Source organism: Corticium candelabrum, chromosome 12 (assembly GCF_963422355.1).
Source record: "Corticium candelabrum chromosome 12, ooCorCand1.1, whole genome shotgun sequence".
NCBI classification, from domain to species: domain Eukaryota; kingdom Metazoa; phylum Porifera; class Homoscleromorpha; order Homosclerophorida; family Plakinidae; genus Corticium; species Corticium candelabrum.
The window spans coordinates 1,610,731-1,632,109 of NC_085096.1; the positions used below are offsets into that span (position 1 = coordinate 1,610,731).

At 42.6% G+C, this 21,379-nt stretch overlaps 1 protein-coding gene across 1 annotated transcript; it reads right to left on the reverse strand.

Moving 5' to 3' along the window:
* Positions 1–18,042: 18,042 nt before the first annotated feature.
* LOC134187837 (52 kDa repressor of the inhibitor of the protein kinase-like) lies at positions 18,043–21,005 on the reverse strand. Its single transcript, XM_062656001.1, has one exon. The coding sequence runs from the start codon at positions 20,619–20,621 to the stop codon at positions 18,303–18,305; it is 2,319 nt and encodes a 772-aa protein (XP_062511985.1). The 5' UTR covers positions 20,622–21,005; the 3' UTR covers positions 18,043–18,302.
* Between the last annotated feature and the right edge of the window lie 374 nt (positions 21,006–21,379).

A 21,379-nucleotide genomic window follows, 5' to 3' on the forward strand; every position in this document is an offset into this window, starting at 1 on the left:
CTCACAAGTCTCGTTGTGTGCTTCTCTCTCCCTTAGTTCTCCTTTCCATTCACATCCCTTCTCTTGTTGATCACAGTAGATCTTCAGACTCATTATTTCTCTTTTATCATAGTTGTTTAGAAAGATTTCTGATTCATTCTGTTCCTCTCTACACACAGGACATTCAATGCGGCCACAGATTGCCAAGGGTCTCACACAGTCGTTACAAAACAAATGGCCACATTTGGTGACTGTTGGTTCTCTCAATGCCAAAAGACATACCGGACATGTGTGTCTGTCCGATAATAGATCTACAAACCGAGCATCAAATCCTCCAGCAGCCATCTTCTGACCGCATGACCAGGTTGCGCTCACGTGATGGGGTTAACCTAAAGCAGCTCACGTGATTGACTGTCAAGTGCGGAAATAATATTAGCTGCAGAATCATCCGAATTGTTTGTCAACTGCAGCTAATTGGAAGCAGCAGTTGACGTTAGTAAACTCATAGTAGTTATCTGTATTTACCGTTGACATCGTAGAGTCCAGTGAGGCTTTGTGAAAGTTGAGAGTTGACATGAAATGATTACTTAGTTACTGATTCAGTGGAACGAAAGTGAAAATTAATATTTTTATACGACAGAAACAAATTGGAACGATACAAAGTTAGCAATGCTGTACTGTGTACATAACTATTTTTATCGTTTTCAACTTAATTAATTAAGTCTAATAGTCTGATGTCTAGTTCAGAAATATTTGATTTCAACGCACACGCGCGCGCGCACACACACACACACACACACGCACACACACACACACACACACACACACACACACACACACGAGCTGCAGATTGAAGCTAGACTGACCAGAGAATTGTGTTTCAGAATTTTGTTGCTACTAGTAAGATCCATTTACAGCAAAATATTGATATCTACAAACCATAACTCCTAAAACTCACTCAACGTTTCAGACAATGACATAGTAGCAGGCGTATAATATCGCTAGAAGACATAGCGATCATGTGTGATCTGTCCGGTAATCGATGATACGATCTACAAACCGAGCATCAAATCCTTCACCAGCAATCTACGCATAGCCTATTAGTAGAACGTGCATGTTCACACCGGTCCTAATCCTGATTAGCGTAACGCCATTCTAACGCCATAGTCTACTACTAGAGAGCAGTGTACAACTAGCCTCGTACCAGACCCTCTCGCGCTGTCGTGCCCGGTTCCCGTATTAGACGAAAACGCTGGAGAGGTTTACAACCGCATTAGTGCGCGTTAGTGGTGGTTGCACGTGACTTTGGCACGTGAGGTAGTTTATACAAAAAGAGCATGTCACCCATGTTTCTGATGTGATGTTGTATGTCAGCTAAACGTACAAACGCAGCAACATGGTGACGTATAGGCATGCAGATGGGTACTACGTGCCTGTGACAACTTACTGCCGTCCCTGAAAGAGCTGCCAGAGAAAGCAAGCAAAATGTTTTCCCTTCAAAACCTACAGGAATGGATTCGTCAAGACAATTAACGCGAATTCTTGCCGGAGAGGATGGATGAAAAGTGTAGAGGCTAAATTATTACACTCGCGTGCCCACGTGACTTACTAATAAAAATAGTTAGCGGTGTGAACGCGCTTGCGCTAATGCTAAATGTCGGTGTGAACTAGCCTCGACACTAGACCTTCCTTCGCTTTACGGAGGCAACATCACGTGATACCGCCAGTTGCTATCCTCGCGTGAAAAAACCAACCGAAAGCGAAGGAAGGCGAGGCTAGGTGTACTCAGGTTGCGCTCACGTGATGGGCGTAACTTAAAGTAGCTAACGTGATAAGACTAACACGTATTACGATTCAGATGAGGCTGAGCCCTTTAATTAAACATTCTGAAAGTTGAGAGTCGAGATGACGTGGTTAAGAGTGGAACTCAACGTTTGTTCTACAAGCAAACCTGACTAGGAATGATACTAAAAATTTAGGGTTAGCAATGATGCACAACTTAATTAAATTCAATTTTCATTTTAACTGTTTTGTGTCACATGGCTATTACTATTCTAATGTCGTAGAAAATCTGTCATTACTGTTTTGTCCAGAAAAACTTTCTAACTGGAAGGATGAAGGCGGGAAGGGTCTGGTAACATGAGACTAGCTTTACACATTCATGGATATCAGACTAAAGATAGTATGACCAGAGAACCATGTTTCTTTCTGTAATGCACGGTAAAACAGATTGATACTGTAACTACCAAATCACAACTACTAAAAACTGTAACACTACAGTACACACAACATACAAATGAGACAGCAAGTCATTGTAAGAAATCGAACCTTCGTGTCCTCTCCAGCACAGTCTTAGTAAAGAGTCTGTTTTATATTGAAGTTAAGGCACATTGAGTTGAAGACAGAACTGAATAACAATTTCATTATTCTGAATGTAGGATCGTGAATTCAATGTTTCGTGAGTTATGAAATCATCGATTGCAGCAAAACATGCCCAAGGGAAAAGTTCAATCGTTCTCTCTCGTCTTACAACCACATTTATTGCATCAGGTTGTTGGTCTATTAATGTGAATGAAAACTTGTAGTGCTGTTTCTTAGAAAGTTGATCATCATAATCTCCATCAACCACACATGCATCAACAGAGACATGAGATCCTTCATAGCAATCACAACCCATTGGAAAAAGCATAAGACATAAATGATATCCTTGTGGTCCTGTGTAAAATGGCTTTGACTCTATCACAAAGCCTGGATTCAACTCTGCTTTCTTCCTGCAGTCTAACCAATTGGTTATATTCCACTCAAAGACACATATGTCAAGTTGAGAAACGGGGCCCTGGATTCCAACCTTCTTGGTAATGAATTCAAGTTCACATTTCCTTTTAGCAAGACAAGCTCTTGTGGATAAAAGTAATGACTTGGTGGCAGCAAGTGATGACTCAGTGGCTGAGAGTGATGACTTGGTGGCTGCAAGCAATGACTTGGTATTGAACTGTTGTTTCATCAAAATACTAAGATGAGATGTAACATCATTTTGTACATGAATTGTCATTTCATTTCTATTGCCAATAAACTGACAACTTGCTTCACTAAATTCACATTCTAATGGGCTGTTAGGGCATGTCCCATCCTTACTGACATGTTCATTCATCTCTTTTCTCACCACTTGTTCTTTACAATATTCACATGCAACTGGAAACATCTCACATTGTGTATGGTGATCATTCAGATATTTGAATGTCACTGTGATCTTACAGTAGACACATTCAACTTTCCTGTTCATGCACGTTTTCTTCATATGACTTTCCATATCTTTTTTCATCACCATTTCTCCACATTCAGTTTTGCATAGAACATCAACATACCCACAAGCCTCGTTGTGAGTTTCTCTCTCCCTTAGTTCTCCTTTCCATCCACATCCCTTCTCTTGTTGATCACAGTAGATCTTCAGACTCATTATTTCTCTTTTATCATAGTTGTTTGGATAGATTTCTGATTCCTTCTGTTCCTCTCTACACACAGGACATTCAATGCGGCCACACCTTGCCAAGGGCCTCACACAGTCGTTACAAAACAAATGACCACATTTGGTGATGGTTGGTTCTCTCAATGCCGAAAGACATACTGGACATGTGTGTCTGTTTGATAATCGATCTACAAACCGAGCATCGAATCCTCCAGCAGCCATTTCTCGACTTCGCGATCCCGTATGATTGTCCGACTTACAGGAATGTAAACAAAGAAGCGGATATTGGAGCGTGGTGGAAGAGTTATTTTAGGAGTGGCGCATGAACAGGCGCAGACTTACATGTCTACAATCGCCGTTAGCGTTGCAAGTGTTTGTCGATTTTTCCACATCATCGTTGCAGTTCAATGGAGTTGTAACTAAATGTTCTGCTAGTCTGCAGCCGGCTGTTGTTTGATCTGTAGTCTACGCAACTGGAAACATTTTTCCCAGTACTGAGTAGACGCGAAGCGGTAAACGAAACCTACACCTACAGCACGTTATTGGAAGTACGTACGTACGCTTTTGTTTTCTAACCTTAGCATAATGCTCCGCTATCAAGTTTGCTCTGAGATAGCGCCAAACTTCCCAACTTGATGTCCAGAAACGTTTAGTGCCGAGGGCGGAGTCAGACATGCGCGGACCGCGGTTGAGTGCTCCTTTTGGGTTTATTAGAAACTCGCGTTCACAGGACTCGGGTAATTGGAGTCTAACCCAAGTTAATTAAAGGGGCAGTCCCACGGAAAAACAACCTAGGCTTTAATTAATTAAAACTATATATCGGTCTTGACGAGAGAATATAGCCTACTAGAGAGCAGTATTACAACCGCACTATATAGTGGCGTTAGTGGTGGTTGCACGTGACTTTGGCACGTGAGGTAGTCTATACAAAAAGGACATGGCGCCGATGTTTCTGATGTGATGTTGTATGTCAGGTAGACGTACAAACGCAGCAACATGGTGACGTATACGCATGCAGATGTGTGTGTACTACGTGCATGTGACAACTTCCTGCCGTCCCTGAAAGAGCTGCCAGAGAAAGCAAACAAAATGTTTTCCTCTTACAACAATGGATTTGTCAAGACAATTAACGCGAATTCTTGCCGGAGAGGATGGATGAAAACTGTCGAGGCTAAATTATTACACTCACGTGCCCACGTGACTTAATAATAAAAATAGCTAACGGTGTGAGCGCGCTTGCGCTAATGCTAAATGTCGGTGTGAACTACTAAAAATTGTAGCAGCCTCGACACTGTTGCCATCCTCGCGTGGAAGGACCACCGAAAGCGCTGAGGCTATTTGTAGGTGTGAACACGCTCTTAGCTTGTATTCAGATTGCGCTCACGTGATGGGCGTAACTTACAGTAGCTCACGTGTAGACTAACACGTATTACGATTCAGATGAGGCTGAGCTCTTTAATTAAACATTCTGAAAGTTGAGAGTCGAGATGACGTGGTTAAGAATGGAAGTTAATGTTTGTCCTACAAGCAAAACTGACTAGGAATGATACTAAAAATTTAAGGTTAGCAATGATGCACAACTTAATTAAATTTAATTTTCTTTTTAACTGTTTTGTGTCACATGGCTATTACTATTCTAATGTCGCAGAAAATCTGTCATTACTGTTTTGTCCAGCAGAAACTTTCTAACCGAAAGTATGAGGACGGGGAAGGGTCTGGTAACAAGAGACTAGCTATACACATTCGTGCATATCAGACTAAAGATAGTATGACCAAAGAACCATGTGTTCTTGCTGTAATGCACAGTAAAACATATTGCTACTGTAACTACCAAATCATTACTACTAGAAACTGTAACACTAGAGTACACACAACATACATATGAGGCAGCAAGTTATTGCAAAAAATCAATCTTTTGTGTCCTTTCCAGAACAGTCTTACAAAAGACTCTGTTTTACACTGAAGTTAGGGCACATTGAGTTGAAGACAAAACTGAACAACAATTTCATTATTCTGAACGTAGGATCGTGAATTCAGTGTTTTGTGAGTTATAAAGTCATCGATTGCAGCAAAAGATTTACCAGGGATAAGTTCAATCGTTTTCTCTTGTCTTACAACCACATTTATTGCATCAGGTTGTTGGTCTATTAATGTGAATGAAACCTTGCAGTGCTGTTTCTTAGGAAGCTGATCATCATAATCTCCTTTACACAAATATGCATAGACAGAGACATGAGATCCTTTATAGCGACCAAAACCCATTGGATAAAGCAAAAGACCTAGATGATATCCTTGTGGTCTTAAGTAAAATGGCTTTGACTGTATCCTATAGCATGGATTCAACTCTGCTTTCTTTCTGCAGTCTAACCAATTGGTTATATTCCACTCAAAGACACATATGTCAAGTTGAGAAACAGGGCCCTTCATTCCAACCTTCTTGGTAATGAATTCAAGTTCACATTCCCTTTTAGCAAGGTAAGCTCTTGTGGATAAGAGTAATGACTTGGTGGCAGCAAGTGATGACTCAGTGGCTGAGAGTGATGACTTGGTATTGGACTGTTGTTTCATCAAAAGACTAAGATGAGATGTAACATCATTTTGAACATGAATTGTCATTTCATTTCTATTGCCAATAAACTGACAACCTGCTTCACTAAATTCGCATTCTAATGGACTGTTAGGGCATATCCCATCCTTACTGACATGTTCATTCATCTCTTTTCTAACCACTTGTTCTTTACAATATTCACATGCAACTGGAAACATCTCACATTGTGTATGGTGATCATTCAGAAATTTGAATGTCACTGTGATCTTACAGTAGACACATTCAACTTTCCTGTTCATGCACGTTTTCTTCATATGACTTTCCATATCTTTTTTCATCACCATTTCTCCACATTCAGTTTTGCATAGAACGTCAACATACCCACAAGTCTCGTTGTGTGTTTCTCTCTTCCTTAGTTCTCCTTTCCATCCACATCCCTTCTCTTGTTGATCACAGTAGATCTTCAGACTCATTATTTCTCTTTTATCATAGTTGTTTGGATAGATTTCTGATTCCTTCTGTTCCTCTTTACACACAGGACATTCAATGCGGCCACACCTTGCCAAGGGCCTCACACAGTCGTTACAAAACAAATGGCCACATTTGGTGATGGTTGGTTCTCTCAATGCCGAAAGACATACCGGACATGTGTGTCTGTTCGATAATCGATCTACAAACCGAGCATCAAATCCTCCAGCAGCCATTTCTCGACTCTCCGATCCCGTATGATTGTGCGACTTACAGAAACGTAAACAAAGAAGCGGATATTGGTAGCGTGGTGGATGAGTTATTTTAAGAGTGGCGCATGCACAGGCGCAGACTTACATGTCTACAATCGCCGTTAGCGTTGCAAGTGTTTGTCGATTTTTCCACATCATCGTTGCAGTTCAGTGGAGTTGTAATTAAATGTTCTGCTAATCTGCAGCCGGCTGTTGTTTGATCTGTAGTCTACGCAGCTGGAAACATTTTTCCCAGGTTGCGTCTAGACACGAAGCAGTAAACAAAATCTACATCTAGAGCACGTTATTGGAAAACCGCCTCGTACGCTTTTGTTTTCTAACCTTAATTAATTAGCGTAATGCTCCGCTATCAAGTTTGCTCTGAGATAGCGCCAAACTTCCCAACTTGATGTCCAGAAACGTTTAGTGCCGAGGGCGGAGTCAGACATACGCGGACCGCGGTTATGTGCCCCTTTTGGGTTTACTAAAAAGTCGCGTTCACAGGACTCGGGTAATTGGAGTCTAACCAAGTTAATTAATTAACCCAAGTTAATTAGAGGGGCAGTCCCGCGGAAAAACAACCTAGGCTTTAATTAATTAAAAGTATGTAAAGGTCTTGACGAGAGAATCCGAATGACTCTAGTCCCCCAATTTGTCTTCTATTCTTGCGTAGCCAGACTCCTTTCCGCAAAAGCTATTTTTAAAACCTGGCTTGTTTTCCGTGGGATTGCCCCTTTAGCAAAGTGCTCGAAGTTCAACTTCTCAGACAATAGAGTAATGCAATGTTCAGGTATAAAGTATCTCACACATTCGCTTACTCAGTAACTGTTAGGTATAAAACTGTAACAGTACAGTACACACAAGGAAGAGACAGCAATTAGAGCATTGCAGTAGAATGTAAATCACATCCGTGTCGTCCACAGCACAGTCATTTAAAAAGTCGGTTCTGAATTGAAGTCAGAGCACATTGAGTTGAAGACAAGACTGAATAACAATTTCATTATTTGGAATGTAGGATCGTGAGTTCAATGTTTCGTGAGTTAGAAAGTCATCCGTTGCATCAAAATATTTACCAGGGATAAGTTCCACTGTTTTCTCTCGTTTCACAACCACATTTATTGTATCAGGCTGTTGGTCTAAATAATGTGGATGAAAACTTGCAGTGCTGTTTCCTAGGAAGTTGATCATCATCATCTCCTTTACATACACAAGCATCCACAGAGACATGAGATCCTTCATAAAAACCGTATCCAAGTGGATAAAGTTTAAGATACAAATGATATCCTTGTGGTCCTGTGTAGAATGACTTTGATTGTATCGACCGGTACTCTGGTAGATCTGATTGTGCTTTTATCCTCCGGTATGACCAATTGGTTACATTCCACTCAAATACACAAATTTCACTCTGAGAAACAGACATTCTACCCTTCTTGGTAATAGCTAATTTAAATTCTTGAGTTCACATTCTCTTCTATCAAGGCAAGCTCTTGTGGATGAAAGTAATGACTTGGTTGTCGCAAGTAACAACTTGGTATAGGACTGGTGTCTTGTCATAAGACTAAGATGACATACAACCTCATTTTGCAAATGAAGTTTCAATTCATTTTTATTGCCAATAAACTGGCAACCTGCTTCAATAAATTCACATTCTAATGGACTGTTAGGGCATGTCCCATCCTTACTGACATGTTCATTCATCTCTCTTCTAACCACTTGCTGGTTACAAAATTTACATGGGACTGGGAACATCTTACAGTTTCTATGGTGGTGATTCGGAAATTTAAATATCACTGTGGTGTTACAGTACAAACATTCAACTTTCCTGTTGACACATGTTTTCTTCATATGATTTTTCATATCTTTTCTCGTCACCATTTCTTCACATTCATTTCTGCACAGTACATCAGCAAACGCAAAAGTATTGTTGTGTGTTTTGTCTCTCCTTAGTTCTCCTTTTCACCCACATCCCTTGTCTTGTTGATCACAGTAGATCGATACCGTACAACTAGTTAAGTCCAATAGTGTGATGTCTAGTGCAGAAATATTTGATTTCAACGCAAACGCACGCACACACACACACACACACACACACACACACACACACACACACTCGAGCTGCAGATTGAAGCTAGACTAACCAGAGAATTGTGTTTCAGAATTGTGGTGCTAAGAGCCATTTACAGCAAAATATTGATAACTACAAACCGTAACTACTAAAACTCACTCAACGTCTCAGACAATGACATAATAGCAGATGTATAGTATCGCTAGAAGACATAGCGATCATGTGTGATCTGTCCGGTAATCGATCTACAAACCGAGCATTAAATCCTTGAGCAGCCATCTAGGCATAGCCCAGAGCGTGTTCACACCGGTCCCAATCCTGATTAGTGTAACGCCATTCTAACGCCATAGTCTACTAGAGAGCAGTATTACAACCGCACTAAATAGTGGCGTTAGTGGTGGTTGCACGTGACTTTGGCACGTGAGGTAGTCTATACAAAAAGAGCATGTCACCGATGTTTGTGATGTGATGTTGTATGTCAGGTAGACGTACAAACGCAGCAACATGGTGACGTATACGCATGCAGATGTGTGTGTACTACGTGCCTGTGACAACTTCCTGCCGTCTCTGAAAGAGCTGCCACAAAAAGCAAACAAAATGTTTTTTCTCCTACAGCAATGGATTCGTCAAGACAATCAACGCGAATTTTTGCCGGATATGCATGATGGATGAAAACTGTGGAGGCTAAATATTACACTCACGTGCCCACGTAACTTAATAATAAAAATAGTTGACGGTGTGAACGCTCTTGCGCTAATGCCGAGGCTATTTGTAGGTGTGAACACGCTCTTAGCTACTCAGATTGCGCTCACGTGATGGGCGTAACTTAAAGTAGCTCACGTGTAGACTAACACGAATTCGATTCAGATGAGGCTGAGCTTTTTAATTAATTAAACATTCTGAAAGTTGAAAGTCGAGATGACGTAGTTAGGAGTGGAACTTAACGTTTGTCCTACAAGCAAAACTGACTAGGAATGATACTAAAAATTTAGGGTTAGCAATCCTGCACAACTTAATTAAATTTAATATTCTTTTTTTAACTGTTTTTGTGTCACATGGCTATTACTATTCTAATGTCGTAGAAAATCTGTCATTACTGTTTTGTCCAAGGGAAACTTTCTAACCGGAAGAAAGTATGAAGGTGAGGAAGGGTCTGGTAACATGAGACTATCTATACACATTCGTGGATATCAGACTAAAGATAGTATGACCAAAAACCCTGTTTATTGCTGTAATGCACAGTAAAACAGATTGATACTGTAACTACCAAATCACAACTACTAAAAACTGTAACAGTACAGTACACACAACATACATATGAGACAGCAAGTCATTGTAAAAAATCGATCCTTCGTGTCCTCTCCAGCACAGTCTTAGTAAAGAGTCTGTTTTACATTGAAGTTAGGGCACATTGAGTTGAAGACAAAACTGAATAACAATTTCATTATTTCGAACGTAGGATCGTGAATTCAATGTTTCATGAGTTATGAAGTCATCAATTGCAGCAAAATAACTATAAGGGATAAGTTCAATCATTTTCTCTCGTCTTACAACCACATTTATTGCATCAGGTTGTTGGTCTATTAATGTGAATGACAACTTGCAGTGCCGATTCTTAGGAAGTTGATCATCATAATCTCCATCATCCACACATGCATCGACAGAGACATGAGATCCATAATAGCAACAACAACCCATTGGAAGAAGAAAAAGACATAAATGATATCCTTCTGGTCCTGTGTAAAATCGCTTTGACAGTATCCTATAGCATGGATTCAACTCTGCTTTCTTCCTGCAGTCTAACCAATTGGTTATATTCCACTCAAAGACACGTATCTCAAGTTTAGAAACGGGGCCCTGGATTCCAACCTTCTTGGTAATGAATTCAAGTTCACATTCCCTTTTAGCAAGACAAGCTCTTGTGGATGAAAGTAATGACTTGGTGGCAGCAAGTGATGACTCAGTGGCTGAGAGTGATGACTTGGTGGCTGCAAGTGATGACTCAGTGGCTGAGAGTGATGACTTGGTATTGGATTGTTGTTTCATCAAAAGACTAAGATGAGATGTAACATCATTTTGTACATGAATTGTCATTTCATTTCTATTGCCAATAAACTGGCAACCTGCTTCACTGAATTCACATTCTAATGGACTGTTAGGGCATGTTCCATTTTTACTGACATGTTCATTCATCTCTTTTCTAACCATTTGTTCTTTACAATAATCACATGCAACTGGAAACATCTCACATTTTCTATGGTGATCAATCAGAAATTTGAATGTCACTGTGGTCTTACAGTACCTACATTCAACTTTCCTGTTCATGCACGTTTTCTTCATATGACTTTCCATATCTTTTGTTATCACCATTATTCCACATTTATTTTTGCATAGAACATCAACATACCCACAAGTCTCGTTGTGTGTTCCTCTCTCCCTTAGTTCTCCTTTCCATCCACATCCCTTCTCTTGTTGATCACAGTAGATCATCAGACTCATTATTTCTCTTTTATCATAGTTGTTTGGATAGATTTCTGATTCCTTCTGTTCCTCTTTACACACAGGACATTCAATGCGGCCACGACTTGCCAAGGGCCTCACACAGTCGTTACAAAACAAATGGCCACATTTGGTGACTGTTGGTTCTCTTAATGCCAAAAGACATACCGGACATGTGTGTCTGTTTGATAATCGATCTACAAACCGAGCATCAAATCCTCCAACAGCCATCTTACTAAGCTGTAATTACCCGTATGCCAGCGACTGCCACGCAAACTCAAAAAGTAAACAGCTACGGAAACAGTCCGCGCGTTATCTTTCAAAACAAGACCCGGATGATATGCATCTCGTTGTGTTACAATGTCCGTGTGCTTGATATGTCAACTACTTTAGTGCTAATCTGTGTAGCCACCAGAGCTTTTTCTTCTCCATTGTCGCAACGTGTAGTGAAAAGAAGGTTTGGAGCATAAATTCAACAATAGGTAGGATGCAACAGAGGACGAGTTTTCGTAGGAGAGGGATGGAAGTGGACGCGCTTTGATGCTGTCACCGCCACGGCGCCTCACTTTGTGAATTGAATACGAGATGACCAGCTACCCTGTTTCGATCAGTATTAGAGGATGCAGTATATTCTAGTCAATTGCTAACAGTTTGCGTTAGTCTCGATTTCTTTTGCACAGAAGAAGATGATGAAACGGGCGGAAATGGCTGATCTTGAAATGCGCGGTGTGCTGTAAGTACATTCACTACGAAGTACGGGCGCTTTTGTATGAATCTTCAGGCCTTCATGAAGATGCCAGCTTGGACCCTCCCACGCATTTTACACATTACCTTACCGCACTGTTTTTTTAACCGCGCGCTCTTTTCTAGCTCAAACCCTGGCTGTGAACATGTGTTTGTCTCTTGTTTCTACTCGTGAGTTCGTTTTTCGCAAAATTAGGCGTTTCTAGGCTTTCGAAGTAGCCGTTGCTAGAGTGTAGGTCGATCTCGAAATTCGCTCAAACCGGTTGTAACCCGGTATAACGTTGTATTTTGAAGACATTGTAGTTGACCGATTGCTAAACGGACGCAAATTGAAGTTTCTAGACAAAAATAAGTGACTCCGACGACACTTACGGGGTGTTTGTTCGAAGGGATCGGTTTGAGACGTGAAAATGGAAAAGTAACCTTCATATTTCTATCGAGGTCTAGTTTTGTGCCGAGTTTCATAGCAATTTACCAGCACGTTGAAGAGAAATCTGCAAGAACTTGCCGCTACGCACACGTTTCTGAGCAACCGTTGCTAACGTACTCTACACTGTACTGACCAAAAATCTATACTGTAAACTAGTGTAGGTTTCTGACACGTTTGTTACTTCATTTCAAATATTCTGAACACTAATCACTCTAATTCAATAACATTTCAACAAATCTTCATTTAGCTAACAATTATCTTTTCTCAAAAAATACAAATTATGCAGTACACTATGTACAAAACGGAGTTAGTACAACCTACAAGAAAAAGCCTGAACGAGAGTGGATAGTGCTGCAGACATCCCACAGAAACAAGTCATGAGCTCAATCGACAGCATTCTCCAGGCGGCAGTGGTATCGCGACCGGCTACTCTCCCCAGACTAGGATGCATTGAAATCAATCATCGTCATCATCTAACTGCTACTAGTCCACACATAGTCGACTCGTAGGATGTTTGGTACGATCTTATTGTTGGTTGTACATCCGCAGGCAAGGAAGAAGCGTCATCGGCATCACTGTCCTCTGGAGGAAGACGTCTCTTCTGTGACTTCCTCGCAGGCTGCTTCGTTTTAGTGTCCTGTCGGTTCTGCGGCTAACTCTTCCCAACACCAGATGGACCCGGTTGGTCAAAGTCAGGTTGATCACCAAACACGAAGGCAACTATAAACACAAATTTTAAATTTGATTACAGTCAGTCACAGATTCGTCATTGACAGATTTATCTGGTGCGTAAGACTGTTCCTCGGTTTGTTCCGCATGATCTTGGGGCTTCTTGCGGTTTGCACGAAGAACCTGTCTTCGCTTCTTCACTTCTGGTCTCTTCTTGCGTGCTAGTCCTGCTAACGTCTGCTGTTCGAGACGTTCTAGAGCACAACGAGACATCGTGTTGTCTGTGATATCCATTGCCTCTAGAACTCTCAGGAGACCCAGACAGCCTGCGTTCCTCTGGATCACGGCCAGAGCTGTTGCGATCCTGATCAGCTACAAGCAATAGTGTGTTGGAAATAAATGTGTTTTCAAAGAACAAGCTAGATGTTATCTAAACGGAGCCAAAGAGGTGTTTAGGAGCTCGCTTCCATATCAGGCTGTGAAGTGCTTCATTGAGGTTCTGAGTCTCCCCCATTTGCACCTTCTCTAGTAGATCAGAATCAGTGAGGCGTTGACGGCTTGGCTATAACAAGGCCAAAGTCTCTGGTGTGATGTCCATCTCCGTGTACTTGCGATGCTACTCAGGATTCTGGCTGTTGTATTTGCACCATGTGTCCTCACCTTCTAGGCAGTACTGATGGTCATTAGAGAAGTGACCATAGATGGCGTTGATGGCACGGATCATCTTGGGCTTGTCGCCCAGGTTCCCACGGATCGTTTTCCCGTAATAATTGTGCATTTATACAACACAAATAAACAATAATTTAGATCGACAAAACTTCAACAAAACAATTAGAAATGTTTACCTGGTCAATCGTCTTTGCTGTCAGGCCACGTGATCCTTTAGTCCCTTCCGCTTGCCGCCAGCAAAAGGAATCACACTTGTTGACTAGTTTGCAAGGACCAGTGACCGAAGCTCACAACCCATTTGCTTCTGAACATGAGTAATGCACTCATGTTTCTCTACGGGATGGCCTTGCCCATAGATGTCCTTGATGTTCTTGTGTGTGGAACGCTGTCTCCATCCCCGACAAAGATGGTGTAGCGGAGATTATGCTTGTCCACTGACCGGCTCTACATCTCCTTTGCCCCGGCAGCCTCCATGCTGTTCGATGATGCATGGTAGTTGATCTGACAATGAGGTCGATGAGCATCCATTCACTCCCCATAGACAGATGTCGTATTGTCCCACTGCCCACGAAATTGGCAAGCATGACAATGCTTGCTCTGGATTTCGTAGGACCTTGCGAGTGCCGACGGAAATGACAGTCTGGACGCCAAAAAGAGACTGATGGCCACGTTTCTGCCATGTTCCGTCACACGAGACTGCTGTGTCAATTAGGCCATTCACAGATGGAACTCCAGCATCTGTTCAACAAAAACTAGTAATGTTACATTATTATGATTTTGTTCGTATTTAGTTACCATTATCATCAATGGCCTTCTTAATTTTCTTTACTTCAGCTCCAGCCTCTGCAAGAAGTTGTTGAGCTACTGATGATGTGGCAGCATCAATAGCCTGAACACAACTAGTTCAACACAACAGTACAAAATTGTTTCTGTACAAGCAACATACTCGAACATGTTCGCAGAACGAGTATTAGCCGAGTCATCCAACGAGTCCAGCAACAGCCACGAGTCTTTGTAACCAACAGCAGAAAGCATAAAGATGGACTAAAATAAATAAATAATAAATATAGAATATAAAGTATAAATAGAAATATGAGTTTACTACAGAAGCTGAGTAATACACAAACTGGATACAAACTTACGTCCAGGGCAGCCTGGCCACAACCCACCTCGCGGGCAGCTAAGACCATACGACGATTCACCTCAAACGGCCCAGATGTAGAAGTCGGTGACGGAATTCTTTGCGAGGTGAAAAACTCGTGACCTGTGCGGACCCCACTTCCACAAAACCTGCAACATCAACACCCACAGTTAAATTGCTGTGCGACATCTACTCAAAAATCGGCTAAAATTGTAATTACGCATCGGAGCACTCGAGCAGGAGCTTTGGCACGAAGCCCGCCCTCCGTCCGCTGTCCATCTTCAGGCGTAGACCGGGCCGAATCCAGAGGGGGATTCAGGGAGTTGTTCAGGGGTTGAAACCCCCTTTTTTCCAATAGGCGTGATTCAATAATTTCAAATAATTTCATTAGAAAAGAGAAAATTAGCAATGCTATAAATAACTGCTAACGGTGAACCCCTTCTTTCAAACATTCCTGGATCCGACGCTGGTAGAGCATTCCTCCGACACTTCTTGCACACAGCAACGGTCGCCAACAGTCCTGCTAACAAGGACAAGTCAATAATAGCAAAGCCAACGGCAGGAGAAAACGCGTCAAGCTCCGGATGACGTGGAACGCTTGGTCATCGTCTCCGCATCTCGTGAATTTGATTCTCAACGGACGCTACTTCTTTGAAACGCCAGCTTCGACGGTTTTCGTGAGAAATAACGGTTGAATTCGAAGTCTGTTCTTTAGAGAACTCTTGACCAATCACGAAACCTTATCCATTACAAAACAACTGCTGATTGGTTACTACGAAAAGCAGATAGGCGGAGTTAATGAGGTTCACGTGGCACAAATTATATACTGAGTGCTGATTGGTCCACACACATAAAACAGGCGTAGCAAAGTGTTGCTACGGTAAAATATGCGCAATGGGCTACTGCGCGAGGTTATGCAAAATTTATGTAAAACTATAGCGTTACTACCGTTACCGCACAACGTCAGAGATATAGCCGGGACTTCGCTCTAGCTACTTGACGTTTAACAATTCCAGTACGTTTTATAATGGCGGCGCAGTTTGACGAAGAAGACGGCTGCACCGGTTGTTCAGACGAGTCTTGGTTAACATCCTAGTGCTCTTCGCGTCGTCCGAATTAGGAGGACTCCTTTCGTGGTGTTCTTGCTGAATGGTATGACTATGTTTTGAGTTCGTTAGTTTTATTTTTTGTGACAAGTAAAAATTCGGCATTCTAAACGTAGGAGGGGCCCTTCAGGTGTGCGTTGATTGTTTTGGAGGCGATTTGTTGTAGTTTAGGGTACAGGCAAGACGATTTTTGTCTAGATGGTTTTGCGCCTTCCTAGGGACCAACTTTTGAACCTCCTGTGCATTTTGCTCCACCGCTAGTTTCCCTCATGCTATTGCATTGAGGTTTCTCTTTTCACTTTGCAAGAGCAGCACCAAACCGTTGCTTGTGAGGGTGTCTATCGGTTGCATGAAATACGAGTTTCGTCGACTCGCGTCAGCCCTTGTGACACAGCAGGCGGAGCTGATGGTAGTAAGCGGGACCAGGCTTTTGAGCTTTGCCAGATGCATACCCATACTCATTGTTCCGTGTATTTCAGTCAGCAAAAGTAAGCACTCTGACAAGTTGTACAACGTTGTACAAGCACATTTACTCTATTGTACACGTAGCTGAACGTTCTTACACCGGGAAGAGAACGTCGAACTCCTAAAAGGGTCCTTGTCGTGAAATCTTGCCATGACAATGCAAATAACCAGCGTGAGCATTCACATTCGATAACAGCTCTAGAGTCAAGACCACCGATCGTTTTCGCTGATGTATTGCACTTTGGAATTATCCGGGTACTTGGTTGTTCCGTACTGTCATATAGTCGGGTGAAGTTCTTCAAACAACCTGAAAGTTTAGAGTTGAGATGAAGTGGCTAGTGCGCATCATTCAGTAAAAACTCAAGTAAAAATTAAAGTTTGAGATAAGACAGAAACGACTTGAAAGGATACAGTGTTAGCAATGCTGTACAACGTGCATAAATATTAATGTTTACGGGTATACATGTGTACGTCATATATATGACTGTTGTGATCTGGTAGAAAATATACCAGTGTTGTGCTAGGGTGGTGGTGGTGGTTTGATAACGTATTCTAAACACGCGCGCGCGCACGTACGCACACGTACGCACGCACACAGACGCACGCACGCACGCACGCACGCACACGCACACACACACACTCACACGCACGCGCGCACACACACACACACACACACACACACACACACACACACACACACACACACACACACATACACACACAAGCTGCAGATTGAAGCTATACTGACCAGAGAATTGTGTTCAGAATTTTGTTGCTAAGATCCGTTTACAGCAAAATATTGATATCTACAAAGCATAACTACTAAAACTCACTCAATGTCCCAGACAATGACATAATAGCAGGCGTATAGTATCGCTAGAAGAGATAGTGATTATGTGTGATCTGTCCGGTAATCGATCTACAAACCGAGCATCAAATCCTTCAGCAGCCATCTAGGCATAGCCTAGAGCGTGTTCACACCAGTCCTAATCCTGATTAGTGTAACGCCATTCTAACGCCATAGTCTACTAGAGCACAGTATTACAACTGCACTAGGGGCGTTAGTGGTGGTTGCACGTGACTTTGGCACGTGAGGTAGTATATACAAGAAGAGCATGTCACCGATGTTTCTGATGTGATGTTGTATGTCAGTTAAACGTACAACGCAGCAACATGGTGACGTATACGCATACAAATGTGTGTACACTATGCGCCTGTGACAACTTCCTGCCATCTCTGAAGAAGCTGCCAGAGAAAGCAAGCAAAAAGTATTTCTCCTACAGCAATGAATTCGTCAAGACAATTAACATGAATTCTTGCCGGATACGATGGATGAAAACTGTCGGGGTTACTCACGTGCCCACGTGACTTAATAATAAAAATAGTTAGCGGTGTGAACGCGCTTGCGCTAATGCTAAATGTCGGTGTGAACTATCCTCGACACTACTAGTAGTCCTTCCGTCGAGACAACATCACGTGATACCGCCAGTTGCTGGAAAGACCACCGAAAGCGAAGGAAGGTTGAGGCTAGGCAGCCGCGGATCTAGGATTTTTAGAAAGGGGGGGTTGAAAGTTACAACTTGCCACGCCCCATGCCCCATGTTGTACTGACATGTGACTTCGTCATTCCATTCAATTTCTCGTCGCTTCCATGCACGTTGTCGCTCATAGGGTCTCTCAACTCTAACTAGTTACGTACACAGAGACCAAGTCTTGCCAGTAATCAGCTCAATTAATCACCTTTAAGAGTTTCCTAATCACCTCTCTCTCTATGAAAACGCTCGCTAGGTTTTTAATGCTGTTCATGTTTCGCTAAATAACGACGCTTGAAACATCCTCCTTGGATGTTCTTGCACAAACGCTTTTGCGATCTCCTCGGCAGGGATACGGTCACTGTAATGCATGGCAAGAACTCCAAGGTCTGTGAAACGCTCTTCGCACATCGCCGATCTTGCATAAGTCTTGATCCGCCTCATGAGGGAAAAGGATCGCTCCGCTTCTGCACTCGTTATTGGGAGAGTGCAGGCAATCAGAAGTAGGCGGTGAATGTTCGGAAACGAATGTACATCGCAATTTCCAAGTGACAGCAGCAGATTGTCAGGAATTCTTGCCTCACGTTGCCTGACCATTTCTTCTTGCACGGATTCTCGGTCTTTTCTTCTCTTCCACAGGGTTTCCCATCTCCTGAGTTCATTCTCTAGAGACTTAGGGAAAGGTAGGTCTTTTTCCCAAAACATAACGCCTTCTCTGAGTGTGCCCAACTCTACTCTCGAAGTTAGAAATATTGATGGTACAAGATTCAGCAACGCACCAACATGCCTTCCATCACGTAGGAAACGGTCTTCCATTTGCGCTGTCAGAGAATCCAGTAGTGGAATTGCAAGTGACCGCTTATAAAACTCCATCGGACTTTGACTAGGTGTGTTACTTCTGTTCCTCTGCAGGCTGGTTTTCCTAGGAATTGATTCCGCTACGCCGATGTTCGCTGCAAGCTCAGTTATATCTCTATACCAGGAAACAAATGTTGCATCGATATCTTTTCTCACACTTTTGATCTCTTCAATCGATTCATCAACCATTGCGTAGGCGTCAAGTATATCCTGGTTCCGCTCTTGCAATTTTCCTGCCAGTTCCTTAACTGAATCAAGGACGTTTTTAGTCGTTATGAAAACAGATATTGTCTGAAATGACGAGAGGGCTGCTTTTAGCCCCTGAGCTTTCGACACTGTCTCTCTGTCCCATTTCCATTCCTTGTCAGCCGACATGAGATCAGGGTACTCGTGTGGAGACACAATAGCGTCAAGGAAGGTCACTAGGGCTTCGTACAGTTCAAGAAAAACTTCAAAGCATGTATGGCGTTCTACCCAGCGTGTCTTGCAGAGCCCTGGAAGCTTAGTGCGAGAAGACTGAGGCAGATACGTCTCTAACGTTAGCTGGAACATTTGCTGTCTCTTTGGGCTGTTAGACAAAAACAAGTACGCTTCATTGATTGTACCAATGAGATTTCTAACTTCTTGGACTTTGCTTGTTGCCGCAACAGAAAGATTGAGGCAATGAGAATAGCAGTGGGTGAAAATGGCCAATGGCGCCGTTTCCTTGATTCTGGCTTGAACCCCGGCTATGTTAGACGACATAACCGCAGCGCCGTCATATGCCTGCCCCCTGATATTGTTGGGATCTAAAGAGACTGGTGGTTTGGACAGAGACTTCAATATTTCCTCGGATATTGTCAAGGCATTTGCTCTTTCCAGATAGATGAAATCAATCAGGCACTCCTTGATGACTGGACTACAAGCTGAGTGTAAATCAACAAACCTCAAACACAGTGAAAGGACCTCTTGGTTTGCATGAGGGTCTGTAGCTTCGTCAGCAATGATTGCAAATGGTAACTGCTCTTCTCTCAGATGTGCAGTTAGTCGCTCTCTGGTCTTATTGGCATAAACGTGAACAATTTCATTTTGTATGGTTTTACTTGTGTACTTCTGATTTCGTTTTGCAAAGAGAAGGTGCTTTTGAAGAGTGCTGTTTCCTTTGGCCAAGAGCTGTAGTGCAGCAATGAAGTTGCCCCTGTTAGATCCTTCAGTTGCAAAATCAACCTTGTCATCTCTATGACCACGAAGAGGCAAGCCTTGTTTTGCCAGAAATTCTACAGCTAGTATAATTTGACGAAGTATTTCTTTGTTCTCCAAGGATTGCTGATCTTTGTGTTTCAGTAGCATCGTGTCTACTCTTGAATCTGCCTTCTCAAAGCTAAGTTTGAACAAGTCGGCTTGAACCATTGCGTGTCGATGCACGACCGTCCCTTCATGAATGACCAGTACGCCATCTTTGCCAAGAGCCTTTGTGAATGGTTTCTGGTACGGCACCGTCACGAGTATGCCTGGATTCCCTCCCTTTGAACCTCCCCTCTGCGGGTGTTCGGGAAATAGGATGCAATACCGACAAATGCCACCTTGCAGAACATTGCTGTACGAAAGCCACTCGTAGTCTTCCATCCATTTTCTCTGAAAAGACACCTTCCAGCGTTTGCCACTCTTCGTCACCTCATGAAAGTGGAGGACATCTGATGGAGCAGGTTTGACGTGAAATGTAAGGTGCTGCATTTTTTCGGCATCTGACATTTCATGAATTAATTGTCTAAGGCAATCAAAAGATCTATTTGCAGCTAGTACGAGGTTGCCCAGATCTATTATTTCTTCCACCCCTGACAAATGAACTGGCCTGTCGACAGCCTTGGAGCTAGTACTCACTGACCCGAAATCGCGACTCCGAGGACCTGAATCCGGGAGACTCAGACAGTCTAGAGGCACAGGTAAAACAGAACTGCTTTCTTCGCAAGCCGCTGTTGCTGACTGTGACGGTTGTCCAAGACAAGCGGTAATCAGACGTTGCTTTTTTGCTGGAGGTTGTCTAGCGGCTGCTGCTTTATCTGATGCGAATCTGTTACGCAGTGGAGAATCTGTTCAGAATGCTTACAACACGAAACCTAATTTTCTATTCATGCCTACCTTTTCAAAGCAGAGGACATGTTTACGTCTTTCAGTAAAACGCACGGAAGAAACACGAACACCGCCAAACAGGTAACGCGAGTTACGCAGCCTCGATCTCCGGACGTCTGTTTAGTGAAGGATACTCTGACTACTAGTAGACGTACTGCGTTTGCCCAATTTTTATTTTATTTCTGTCACTAGCTAGTGCTAAGTACTTAGTTTATGTATACTTTCTGACAGACTGAGAAGCAAGTGACTTCACTGGTGTAATTATTACCACACTTTGTCTTCCTACAACAGCGCCAGAAAAGGGGGGGTTGCAACCCCAGCAACCCCCCATCTGGATCCGCTACTGCTAGGTGTGAGCACGCTTTTAGCGACTCAAGTTG